The sequence below is a fragment of the Furipterus horrens genome, unplaced genomic scaffold (genome assembly GCF_987537825.1).
Source record: "Furipterus horrens unplaced genomic scaffold, mFurHor1.1.pri manual_scaffold_3, whole genome shotgun sequence".
In the NCBI taxonomy this organism is placed as follows: Eukaryota; Metazoa; Chordata; class Mammalia; order Chiroptera; family Furipteridae; genus Furipterus; species Furipterus horrens.
The window spans coordinates 124880109-124894133 of record NW_028327173.1 but is presented as its reverse complement, the minus strand read 5'-3'; the positions used below and the strand labels follow the sequence as shown (position 1 = coordinate 124894133).

At 35.3% G+C, this 14025-nt stretch overlaps 1 protein-coding gene across 4 annotated transcripts in view; it reads right to left on the bottom strand.

Moving 5' to 3' along the window:
- RALGAPA1 (Ral GTPase activating protein catalytic subunit alpha 1) overlaps window positions 1-14025 on the bottom strand; it is a 234646-nt gene that overhangs the window by 100903 nt on the left and 119718 nt on the right. For all 4 annotated transcript variants that reach the window (XM_090270127.1, XM_090270129.1, XM_090270130.1 and 1 more), the window contains 4 exons: window positions 11540-11665; window positions 10326-10384; window positions 7021-7129; window positions 5564-5674 (listed from right to left, as the gene is read on the bottom strand). In XM_090270127.1, the coding sequence (XP_090126253.1) occupies window positions 5564-5674; window positions 7021-7129; window positions 10326-10384; window positions 11540-11665 (405 nt within the window). The remainder of the gene's footprint in view (window positions 1-5563; window positions 5675-7020; window positions 7130-10325; window positions 10385-11539; window positions 11666-14025) is intronic.

The window sequence follows — 14025 nt, the reverse complement described above, 5'->3', positions numbered from 1 at the left end:
GGTAAGAGAAAGACGAGTATCATATGATTTCACTCATATGCGCAATCCAATGAACAAAATTAACTAACAAGCAATACAAAGACTCATAGAGAGTAGGCTGACAGCTGTCAGGAGCGGGGGAGAAGGTTGGGGGCTGGGTTAAGCGGGTGGAGGGATTGAGCCAAAAAGCAAAAAAGAGAAAAAACTCATGGGCACAGATAACAGTGTGGTGATTTGTGGGGGGAGGTAACATGGGGGAAATGGAGGAGCATATGGGGGGAAAATGATGATGGAAGGAGACTTGACTTGGGGTGGTGAACACACAATACAGTGTACAGGTGATGTATTATAAAATTATGCACCTGAAACATATACAATTTTGTTAGCCAATGTCACACTAGTAAATTCAATTAAAAATAATAAAATAGAACAATTATAACAGTATACTAGAATAACAGTTATGTGAATGCAAACTCTCAGCAAACTAGCACAAAATCTTTTTCCTTGCTCACAATTTTGTGGATAGAAAATGTATTCTTACTGTAGATCTTAGTGACGTCAGCAACTTTCACCTTTTCATTTAAGGAAAGTACTTTACAGCTTCTCTTTGGTATATCTGAATTGCCAGCATCACTACTCTTACACTTTGAGGCCTTTATTAAGTAAAATAAGGTTTACTGAACACAAACACTGGGATACCACGACAGACAATCCGATGAGTGAGACGGCTACTAAGTCACTAACGGGTGGGTAGGGTATACAGCGTGGATGTGCTAGACAAAGGGACGATTCACATCCCAGGCGGGATGAAGAGGGACAACGTGAGATTTCATCATGCTACTCGGAACAGCGTGCAATTTAAAACTTAAAACTTACTATAAGCTGTTTATTTCTGAAATTTTCCATTTTTTATTTTGGACTGCAGTTGATTAAAATTAAAATCACAGAAAACAAACTATGGATAAGGGAGGACTACTATAAAGGGAAAGATAGTCCATGTTATAGACTGGAAGAGTTAATATTGTTCAGTTGTTCATATCACCTACAGACATCTACAAATTCAATAAAATCCTAAGTTCTAATAGTATTTTTCTCAGAAACAGAAAAAATAATTTTAAGATCTGTATGGACCACAAAAAGCCATAAAGAGCCAATACTACCTTCAGAAAGAAGAACTAAGTTGGAAGCATCATACTTCCTGATTTCAAGTTAATTGTAAAAATTTGACAGTAAGGTACTGACATATATGCAGGCACAAAAGAGAGTAGATCAGAATAGAGAGCTTATACATAAACCCACACTTACACGGTCAACTAATCTTTGACAAGAGCACCAAGAACACACAACGGGGAAAGAATAGTCTCTTCAATAAATGGTGCTGTGAAAACTAAATAGCCACATGCAAAAGAATAAAACTGCACCACTACCTTACATCATTCACAAAAATTACCCTAAAGGAATCAAAGATTTAAGTGTAAGACCTGAAACCATAAGACTCCTAGAAGGAAAACGTAATGAAAATGATTCTTGACATTGGGCTTGGCATTGATTTCTTGGATAAGACATCAAAAACACAGGTTTATTTTCAAAATCTATAAAGAACTTATACAACTCAACACCAGGAAGACAACCCAATTTAAAAATAGGCAAAGGACCTGAGTAGACACTTCTCCCAAGAGGACATACAGATGGCACATATATAAATGAAAAAAATGCTCACAGTCACTAATCACCAGAGAAATGCAAATTAAAACCACAATGAGTTATCACCTCACACCAGTCAGAATGGTCATCATCAATAAATCAACAAACAGCAAGTGCTGAGAAGGATGGGGAAAAAGGGGAACCTTTGTACACTGTTGGTGGGAATACAGACTGGTGCGGCCACTGTGGGAAACAGTATGTAGTTTTCTCAAAAAACTAAAAATGGAACTGCCTTTTGACCCAGTGATCCCACTTCTGGGAATATATCCTAAGAAGCCCAGAACACTAACTTGAAAGAATATGTTCAGAGCAGCATTATTTACAACAGCCAAAATCTAGAAACTGCCCAAGTGTCCATCAGTAAATAAGTGGATAAAAAAGCTATGGTTGCCCTGTCTGGGTGGCTCAGTTGGTTGGAGTGTCATCCCATACACCAACCAAAAGGTTGCAGGTTCAATCCCCAGTCAGGGCACATACCTAGGTTGTGGGTTTGATCCTATCAGCATCTGAGAGGTATCTGATTGCTGTTTTTCTCTCACATTGGTGTTTTGCTCTCTCTCAAATCAACAAACATATCCTCAGGTGAGGATTTAAAAAAAAAAAATGTGGTACATTTACACAATGGTATACTACAATACTACTTGGCCATAAAAATAGAGGGTACCTTTTGTGACACCATGTATGGACCTGAAAATTATTATCCTAAGTGAAATAAGCCAGTCACAGAAAGACAAATACCATGTGGTCTCATATACATGTGGAATCTATTGAACAAAATGAACTGGTGAACAAAATAGAAACAGGCATTGATACGTGGAACAAACTGACAGCTATCAGAAGAGAGGTGGTTTGGCAGACTGGATGAAAGAAGGTAAAGGGATTAAGCAAAAAAACATAACACGCATGTGAGGGGAGGGAGGACAGAAAGAGACTTTGCTTGAGGTGATGGGTACATGATGCAGTGTGCAGATGATGTTTTATTGAGTTGTACACTTGAAACCTGTACACCAATAAATTCAATAAAAATATGAAAGTGTAGAAGACAGGACTTAAAATTTTAAAACTTCATAATTGGCTGAAGAGATAAGGAAAGTAATGAATAAAAATAATGTCCTCTTCCGGCCAAGATGGAGGCTTAGACGGACGCGCTAGGTCTCCCTCTACAACTAGAGAGGAATACAACTACTTCAAAACAAAGGATAACTAAAAATTCCAGAAAATAAAACTACACGGAAGCCCAACATATGAAGTTATAAACCAGCGGCGCCCTTTGGGCAGGTAAGAGCGAAAGGGGGCGGCGCTGTTTGTGGTCGCACCTGGGACAGCGGCGGGGAGAACAATCCCGGCTGCAGTTGAACCCCCAGCAGCTCGCGACCCCAACGCTGGGGAAAGCAGCCACCACATCACCTTGAACAGTGAGGCCCAGGGGGGGCGGGAGGACGGATCCCGGTCTCCTAGCTGAATAACTGTGTGAATCCATCTTGGACCCCCACCCCCAAAGAAAGCGCCACAGGGCTGCGAAATAGGTCACGGACAGGCAGGCACCGGTCGCTGGATTGTGACGACAAAGCACCACGGCACAGCAAGTAAGGTTGCCGAACGGCGCCGGTCGCTGGGTCATTACGAGTACACAGGCACTGCCCCCTACAGCCGGCCCAAGAAAACAAAACGCATCTGTCAAAATGAGGCAGACAACTATAGAAATACCGGTGACACAACTCACCAGACAGCAGATAGAGAACCTGACAGATGAACAGATAAGAAACCTGTCAGAGGCTCAGTTCTGGGCCATTGTTATCAGGTGGCTTACAGAATTCACAAAAGAGCAGGAAAAAGATAAGAAGCGAAAAAATTTCATAACGAAAGGAACAAAACCGCATACGAGATAGAAGGTGAGAAAAAATCCAGAGTTCATTTCAACAAACTGGAATATGGAGAAGGAACAAGCAGTCAACCAATGCAGCGAGAGGAAATGGGAAGCAACAATGAGAGGATCAGAAACCTCTGCGACAGCTATAAAAGGCCCAACATAAGAATCATTGGTTTGCCAGAGAATGAGGAAGATGAACTAGAACTTGAAAAATTGAGTGAAAATATAATAAAGGAGAACTTCCCAGACTTGGAGAAGGGAATAGACTTGCAGGTCCAGGAAGCAAGGAGAGTTCCCAAGAGACTGGACCCAGGGAGAACCACTCCAAGACACATTATAATCAAAATGTCAAAAATTAAAGATAAAGAGAGAATCTTAAAAGCAGCAAGAGAGAAGAAAAGAATTATGTACAAAGGGGTCCCAATTAGACTATCAGCTGACTTCTCAAGGGAGACCCTACAGGCAAGAAGGGACTGGCAAGAAATATTCAAAGTAATGAAAATCCAAAACCTACAACCACGAATACTCTATCCAGCGAAATTGTCATTCAGAATAGAAGGACAGAGAAAGTGTTTCCAGGACAAAATAAAACTGAAAGAGTTCATTAGATCCAAACCACTGTTATATGAGATGTTAAAGGGACTGGTTTAAAAAAACAGAAGCTAGGGAGATGAAACAAAGGCAAACTAAATAGGCAACGAGAGTGGAAAAGGAACTGTGGGTACGGGAAGCATATTGGGGGGAGGTCAACAGGGAAGGGGAATGGGGACAGGGAGGGAGATGATATAGGAATTGGGGATCAAGGTAGGAGGGAATGGAATAGACGGAGAGAGGTTGGGAGGAACTGTATGCACAACTAATGGACATAATCTAAAAGGGGGGGACAACTGGAGGGAGGGGGGCCACCGGGTGGAGGGGAGCAGAGGGAAGGGAAATTGGCACAAATGTAATATTTTAATCAATAAAACACATTAAATCTGAAAAAAAAAAAAAAAAAAAAAAAGCAGCAAGAGAGAAGAAAAGAATTATGTACAAAGGGGTCCCAATTAGACTATCAGCTGACTTCTCAAGGGAGACCCTGCAGGCAAGAAGGGACTGGCAAGAAATATTCAAAGTAATGAAAATCCAAAACCTACAACCACGAATACTCTATCCAGCGAAATTGTCATTCAGAATAGAAGGACAGAGAAAGTGTTTCCAGGACAAAATAAAACTGAAAGAGTTCATGAAATCCAAACCACTGTTATATGAGATGTTAAAGGGACTGGTTTAGAAAAAGGAGGATCAAGACAATGAAATCTAAAATGAAAACTGCATCACAAGAAACAACAGAAGCTAGGGAATTGAAACAAAGGCAAACTAAACAGGCAACGAGAGTGGAAAAAGAACAATAGGTACGGGGAACATATTGGAGGGAGGTCAACAGGGAGGGGGAATGGGGAGAGGGAGGGAGATGATATAGGAATTAAGGATCATGGTAGGAGGGAATGGAATAGACAGAGAGAGGTTGAGAAGAACTGTATGCACAACTAATGGACATGATCTAAAAGGGGGGGACAACTGGAGGGAGGGGGGCCACCGGGTGGAGGGGAGCAGAGGGAAGGGAAATTGGCACAAATGTAATATTATAATCAATAAAACACATTAAAAAAAATAAATAAAAAAACCAAAAAAGAAAAAAAAAAAAAAAAAATAATGTCCTGATGTGGTAACTGGATGGGTGGTATGTTCTCTTAACCTAAGAGAGGAAATGAAGCCAAATGCACATTAATAAAGACAGTGGCAATTATAAATTTGCAGGCGGCATTTAAAAACAAGAACATGATCTTCTAACATAAAAAACAAAGGTACTGTCATGAACTTTGACACTCAAAAATGTACCCTGGGTTGCCATTATTTACCGATGCAAAATTTGAAGAAAACTACTAAGTAATTTTATATTTCAAGGTATCCAAATCTTAAAAATCTTTAACAAGGTCATTATGAAAAATTAAGTAAGAAATTACTTACTTGAATGATTTTCAAGGGAGAATCTGGCTGATAAATCTGAAGTCTAGTTATATAATGAACCAGCATGTGAAGCATGTTACAGGCTACATGGGCTACTGTTTTATTAGTAAACTGTAATAATAACAAAAGAAAAAAAGCATAAAAATTTCTTCTTAAACTACTATGCATCAGTGCATTAGCTACTGAAAAATTTATCTTTCATACATGCTTCCTTTTGTCATTCTACATTTATAATGTGTTTATTAAAATATTATTAGGAAGATAAATATACAGCTACAAAATAAAAAATCACAATACATTCCAAAGACACATTTAACTTCATTTTTCATTTGTAATGTTTGAGTGTCCTCATTTAAATTTTATTCCATTTTCTCTTACCTGGATTTCTGCAGCAGCCCCTAATCTTATTATTAATCTTATTATTAATCTTTTCCCCATTCCAATCTACTATACACAATGCTTCCAAATTAATCTTCTAAAGAACTCCTCTTACGCTGACATTCTCTATGTTTAAAACTCTTAAATAATTCTCCAACGGCATAAAGTCAAACTTTTTATACTCATCTCTCTATGACCAAATCCCACCTACTCTTCAAGCCCTAACCAAATGTCTCCTCTTTCCAAAGTCTTCTCTGGTATCTAAGTCCACGTGATCTCTGCTTCCTCTGAACTCTATCAGTAGTTTATAAGGCATTACTCATTTGGTTCTCTTGGCTTTTTATATCTTATTACTCAATCTTTTCCAGCCATCATATCATTAATCTCTTGAATCTAGTATTTATAATTCTTTTCATTTTGGTATCCCTTACTCTGCCTAACAAAGTGCCTCATGCTAGTATATGCTCAGAAATACCTGTCAAATCAGTAATATTTAAACTTTGTATATTCAGAGCCCTATACAGAGAGCATTACAAAATTTAAGACAGAAACAATATTAGGTATCCTTTCAGAAACAAAAATATATACATTTATTCATTCAGACTCTACAAATAATTAGGTTATTATTTCTGAACAAATCTTATTCTTTTCACAAAGAGGGAATTTAACTTGAATAATAAAGTCTAAAAGTTAAGTAGCCTAAGAATTCAGAAGTGATAAAGATCAAATAGTAAGTTACAAAAATACTAATAAAGAAAAAATAAACAACCCTACGTATGTTGTTAAGTGACTAGTTTCCTTTTTAGGAGTAATTCATATGTATCGTGGGGATAAGGCCAAATACAAAAAAGGATAAGAAAGTATGTCATTACTAAGATAGCCTAAATTCAAGAGTAGAACCACTCTTAACAAAAAAGTTAGGATCAAGGAAATAATGTAATAATAAATGTATGAACACATTTATTAAATGTTTTACAGCTCTAAGAGCATAAGATATAATTAACATCTGGAGAAAAATAATCATGATTCTATACTATCTTAATATATTCCTCTAAATGTCGTTGTTGTTTTTCTCTTACCTTTAAGGAAACACAAATTACATTCAGAGCTTCCTTAATTTGAGGATGATAAGACTCATGGACTAGTTCTTCACAGATCCAAATACCTAAACTGCAAAGTGCTACACATCTGCAACAAAGGCAACCAGTAATGATACAAATGAAAGTGACTGAGCCTTTAAATTAAATGAAACTACCCCCATAACCCAAACACCCACAACCAGCCAACAACATGGAATGAATATGCACTGTTTAAGTAAATTGATCAATTTGTTACTCTGTACATTAGCTCTTCTTAGGAGGAATAAGTGGGAGGAAAACACATCCCCAAACTGTAATTTTCAATTATAATTTACTACCAAGATGATATGTAGAGATAATGCACAGGATTTTTCTAACAAACACATACTAATAAACTGATATTTCTATAAAGCTTCCCAAATAAATATGTAACCTGCTTTCAAAAAGGAAGAGCATAATTTGATTAACTGATAGCGGCAAGGAGAACTTAAAAACTAGGAGCTGCTAGGATAAAAAAATGTTATTTTCTTATCTTTTAAATTTAACATCGCTCACTACAAACGCTTTTAAAAACAAGTTAAGATCACAAATAAAATGTATATACTGTATAAAGGGATTTCAACAGAAACAGAACTTGTAGAATTTTTGTTCTGTTGCCTAATGTTTTGTGAAACTTCATTTCCCTACTTCAACTGAATTTCAGCTTGAGGGGAGCAACTTGTGATCGGAATCAGTAGAATTATATTAGTGCATTCAAATATATGCTTCTGATGAAGAATATAACAGTTCTACTAATAATAATACTTAAAAAAAGAAGTCGACTCCTTCTAGTATCCTGGTATACCTCCCATATCCTGATACTGATATTCTTAAATTCAGTAAAATGCTAAACTTCAGAACAATTTAATGCAGAAACATTTTACTTAATGAACAAATTGGATAAAAATTTCTGAAGTCCCTTCCTTCAGACTAGCACTGTTAATGCTACTAAAATTGTTTACTATTGAAACCACCAGAAAGTCTTCTAAGCAAGTCTATTTGCTTTATTTTTTCTCTACTATTGTTTACCCATAAATCTTGGGTAATATTTATAGACCTAAATAACCAAGTTTCAGGGTTAGCAGTATAAAGAGCTATAATCCTAAAGTAACATTAAACTCTAAAGCAAAGCAAAGCTCTCCATGGATGTAGCTAATTTAAAGGCACAGAATGGGAGTACAACTGTTTAACAGTATTTTTTTTTAACAAAGGGATAAAAGATGTATGTATGTGTGACTGTGTGTATGTACACACTTGCACATGTACAGTTTCCAGCATTCCTAAAAAGATGTCTAAATAATCTAGATTATTCCCAGTATAGCTCAACTCTGCACCAGGTCAATTTTGGGAGTATAACCATCACATTCCTGAAAGGTACAGGAAAACACATTTACAAAATGCTTATGTTCAACATATGGGATTTTCTTACACTCTTAATACAAGCTGCTGTGTTAATGGTTGCCAAGTCTACTTCTGAGCTGCTATGTTTAAGGTTTCAATATTCTTTACTTAAAAGGTAACACAGTTAAAAAGAAAAAGGCAGAAAATCTATAATCTGATGCTCTAGGTTCAAATTTGATTCGGCCGTTATTACTTATGCATCTAATAAAGCTCTGAAAACAAATTGCCATGGTTTTAATCATGGCTCTGCCATTTTGGGGTGATAGGGCTGATTATTTAAATACTCTGGGCTCCCATAATAAGGAAGATACAAATTGTACCTATCTCCTAGAGTTGTTGCAAAGATTAAATGAGGTAATAAAGTATTTAGAACAGTGTCTGGCACACAGAAAGGGCTTAATAAGTATTCACTTTCTAAGCCATGTTTCTTGCTATAAAAATTGGAAGAATAATGATGGTTCCATTTTCTTAGCATTGTGATGAGGAATAAATGAAACAATATTATAGAAAAATCCATGGAAACTTAGAAGGTTGTCATTTTTAACATAAAAAACACTAGAGAAATAATATTGAAAATCACCAAATTTGAGGGTAAAGCTACCAGAAATGAAAATATAGTATAATGGAAAAGTCAATGTCATTATCTTGAGATGTCCAGTACTAAAATGGAATTAATGTAAAAAATTTACTCAAAGAGATTTGGTTTTAGTTAACTGGACTATTAAGTGAGAAAAATGTGGAACCTGAATTAAAAAGTTAGAGTTACACCTCATTTAAGAAAACTGCTCATTTTTACATTATTTTTACTTGCTTGAAAAATAAAAAAAAAAGGTTTCAATTAGAATTCAAATTCAAATGGTCAGAGCCATGATCTGTACTTTTATGAACCTAGGGTCAAAAAATGTGTAGATGAGGAAAAGAGGAAGCTTTGCTGAGAAGAAGGTCAGAGGAGTAGTAACACAGACTAATGTCAAAGCTTATGATATACTATTATAATGGGATTCAAGAAATATATGAATTAATAATATTTTTGGGATGAGAAGAAACAGGTGCTACTGGCAACCAGTTGATTTAAATCTCAACCTTTTTTTTGAAAGGTTTAGTAAAAAGAAAATGCCAAGTTTTCACTTCTTAATAAGACATCTGATCTGAAAAGGAAGACATTCTAAAAACTTATTACCTATATTCTATTTTTAAAAATAAGGATATCTGTTAATCAAATATGTTAATATCAATATATATTATATTCTTAAATATATTACTTCCTACAATAAAAAGTTTTTAATTCAATTTAACAAACATTCATTGTGTAAATACAACTACATTTCAAGGTATTGCATAAGCAACAGTGACAAATATAATTTGAAAGGAAAGCAGAATGTACTTAAATTAAAAGAAGTCATTTTCACCCTGGCTAGTGTGGCTCAGAAGACCGAGCATTAGCCTGCGAACCAAAAGGTCGCCCATTCCATTCCCAGTCAGGGCACACGCCTGGGTTGTGGGCCAGGTTCCCAGTTGGGGGCATGCAAGAGGCAACCGACTGATGCTTCTCATCCTTTCTTTCTCCCTCCCTTTAAAAATAAATATATAAAAATCTTAAAAAAAAAACAAAAACCAAACCTCTTAAAAAAAAGAAATCATTTTCAAGAGAGATACCGAAGGGTGATCAGAATTTTTTTTTAATGAAAGAGTCATATTTAAATAATGAAAAAAGTATTTAATCATCCAAATAATTTAAATTTATAATTCAGAATAGCTTTTGTGTTATCTGAAACAATGTGGACTGCTAAATAACTCAATCAACTTCTAAAATAAGATTCCAAACACAGAATAGTTATGACAAGTGTTAAGAATATTTAACCTACCGTGCAGGACCAGAGGGCTCATCTCTTGCTGAGCTTAATACAGTTTTGATTATAAGTTCCTAAAATAAAGGGGAAATAGTAGCAATGAGTAACAGTTCATTCATTAATTCAACACATATTTATTAACTGGCTACTATGCCAGGTGATAGGAATACTGTAGTGAAATAGAACAGTCTTTGTTTTTATGCACATACTTTTAATAGAGCTCAATGTTAGTCATAAAATTAGCTAGAAAAATAAAACGGTATGGTCTGGATGTTTCCCACCCCAAAATTCTTATGTTGAAATCCTAACCCCAGAAATGAAGGTATTAGGAGGTGCTTAGGTCATGAGGGTGGAGCCTTTATGAATCAGATTAATGCTCATACAAGAGGCTCACTGCAGAGCATGCTGGCTCCTTCCACTTTGTGAGGACACAGAGAAGAGGTCCAGAAGAACCAGGAAGAGGGCCCTCACCTGAATGCGACTAGGCTAAACCCTTGACCTTAAACTTCTCAGCCTCCAGAAATGTGAGAAATAAATTTTTGTCCTTTTTATAAGCTACCCAGTCGGTAATATTTTGTTGCAGCAGTTCAAAACAACTTTTCACTGATTTTTTTACTTGAAATTAAAAAAAAGGCTTATAGACAATTAGGAGCGTATCTGCTCCTAATCAGACACTATACACTATTATCTTTATTTTTAAGGTTTAATATCTGGGGTAAGTTCTATCAGCAATTATAGTCACTGTTTAATTCTGCACCATCTCCTGTTCAGGCCTGTTAATTCTTTTGGTACAACGGGAGCCCAAACCCCAATTCCTACAGCAGAACAGAATATTTCACTACATTTTGTTTGATTCCTTACATTGGAAAATAGGGAGAGGGTGAGAGTCAATATGCAGTTTAGTGCCATCTCAATCTTAGAAGCCTTACATTAGCAACATAGAATTTGGCACACATAATATTTCAACAAATGTTCAGTGAGTAAGTGAATAAATCCTAAGAGACTGATATGTGAGTGGATTCAATAATAAGAAAACATTCCCAAAGCAGTTACAAACATACAAAAAGGCTATGCTCCTAGTGGATATTCCAGCCTTTGTTTCAGGAGTATGGCTGGTTACTATTCTTTAACAACTGTGTGGATTTCTAAGACAGAACACAAATTTTATTGAATATAAGTTATGATTATACTATCATTTAAATGCTAAAAATGAGCATTTGGTTTCTTACCTTAACATCTGTAAACTGAGACACAGCAATATCAGGAATATTGGGATGGAGAGCAGGCAATTCACAATATAAGTTAGGAAAGCAAACCAAAGATCCCAGAAGAACTTGTGCTTCCACTCTTGGTGCCTATGTATCCAGATTTTTAAAATCTTTAAAACGTATTTAAGTAATCAAAAAATTACTTTATTACCTAACCATATTACACAGAGAAGAGCACGAATAAGACAAAATTAAAAAAGAAAAGAAGAAACACAAAAAGATTCAGGTTTCACCTACATTTTCCATATAAACTATTTACTTTTACTTATTCTCAATAAATGCGACAAATAGTTTTCCATAAGAGTAGCCAGTAAGAAGTTAGACACAGTTAATGAGACTATAAAAATAAAAAGACAGTTTAGCTAGCAGTATAAAATAATCCTAATTTTGAGGAAAAATATAAATACTTTTGTTTTAAAGGCAATTCATATATCATAATACATTGCTTTTTAAATTTTTTAAATTAAATTGGGGTGACATTGATTAATAAATAATAACCCTGTTCTAATAAGCATATGACTCAATGTCACTAGATTATATTTGTTACTCTCTAAGAACGAGTAAAATAACTAAGGATGAAAATGTTAACTATATTTTCAGGAAACAGGCATTAGTCTAGACGATTTTTATATTATGTATACGAGGAAAAGCTTTGCCTGTACTATTGCCAAAAGCAAAATTAGAATTCATGCCTGGACTGAAGATAAAGGTAACTTTTCATCTTTTTTCCTTAGCTGTATTAAGCAATTTCTGAAGTATCAACACTAAATACTTCTTTTTCTTCTTTGACTTCTTACATACCTACCAAACATCAACATCAACATACTGATTTAGTGCTATATTTACTAAAATAACTACAAACTGATTTATATTTTTAATAATACCTAACAAAAATGCTACAACAACCCATTAGAAACATAATACTTCTATTCACATAAATCAAGAACCTATCTTCAAGAGGATTTCCTTAAGTTAATAAATGCTATAACAGAGGCAATGGAGTAGTACTTTATTATGATTTTCAACAACATTTCCGTATTTAAAAGTAATCTAGAGTCATAGATATAAAGCAGCAGCATAAATGGGCAGGGTAAACTGGTAGCCACCATCCCAATTTAAGTTATCCTACAAAAATGAAACTGATAAAAAAAGCAATCAATATTTAATGAAAGAGATTACCTAAGGGTTTTTCTTGAAAGGTGGATAAGGTAACCGGGAATGTTCAGGTATATGGATATAATGGGGGCAGACCTAAAATGTGATTATAATTAAGGAAAGCAGAAACTAATCAATTATTTTGTACTCTTCCTGGCAGGGGATGGGATGTGGGTGATTAACAAAAAGATGATATGTATGGGATCTAAACTGGAAATCCAAAGAGCAAGAATTATGCTATGTACCTGAAACATCATCCAGAAGAAAAGACTGTCCTTAACCTTAGAGTAAAAATGTGGAAATTAGGTTTGATTCCTACAATTAATTCAGTTTCCTATGCTGCCTTTCTTAACAGGTATTCCTCATATGAGCCAGGAAATGACTGTATTCTAAATTTTCCCAAGGATGTTACGTAAGTAGTCTTGCAGATGCATTGGAAGGGAAGTGTAGTCACATAAAATAGATTCCTTGGGACATTAGGGCTTAATTCTCTTGCACAACCTTGAGAAAGGCCGCAGGAAATATGCTGACTAGTCAGTCACCTGCAATAACTGGCCTGTTGAACAGTAATAGTTTTCATAGTAATTTGATTTAAAAAATGGCAATGGTTTATGTATCGGTCTCCTCTGAGTTCTATAAATTTTTCGCCAGTATCCAAGAGATTGATAATCTATGTACACTGATACTATGATAGCATATTGCCTTGTAACTTGTTTACCATCTTTAGTTTGTCTCTCATTTAATGTACTCCTAGAATAATGCAGTTATTTAATATTCCCAAAGCACAGATTCAATCATCTCTCTTCTCTACTTAAAAAATTTAACTGTTTACCTAATATAAAATTATAATCTGAATTCTAGTATTCAAAACCTCCCAAGATGCAGTAATCTAGAGCAGTGCTTCTTAATCTTTAATGTCCATATTAATCATTTGGGATATAGTTAAAATGCATAGTCTATTTCAGTACATCTGGGATGGGGTCTGAGATTCTGCATTTCTAATAGGTGCCCAGATCATAACAAATGTTCCTGTGCAGACCACATTTTGGGTACCTGGAATCTAAAATAGCTTTCTGTTCTTTTTGTTTACTACTCTCTAGTTAGGTTAACAAGCTTCTAAGCAATTATTTGTTGTTTCTTGAACATAGCCTACTCATGTGTCTTCCCCTTTGCCTGGAATACTATCCCTCATCTCCATTCTCACATATAAAAATACTACTAATTTTTCAAGGATGTATTCAAATATTTTTTGCATGAAACCTTCCCAATATCCCAAACAAGTTCTCCCCTTC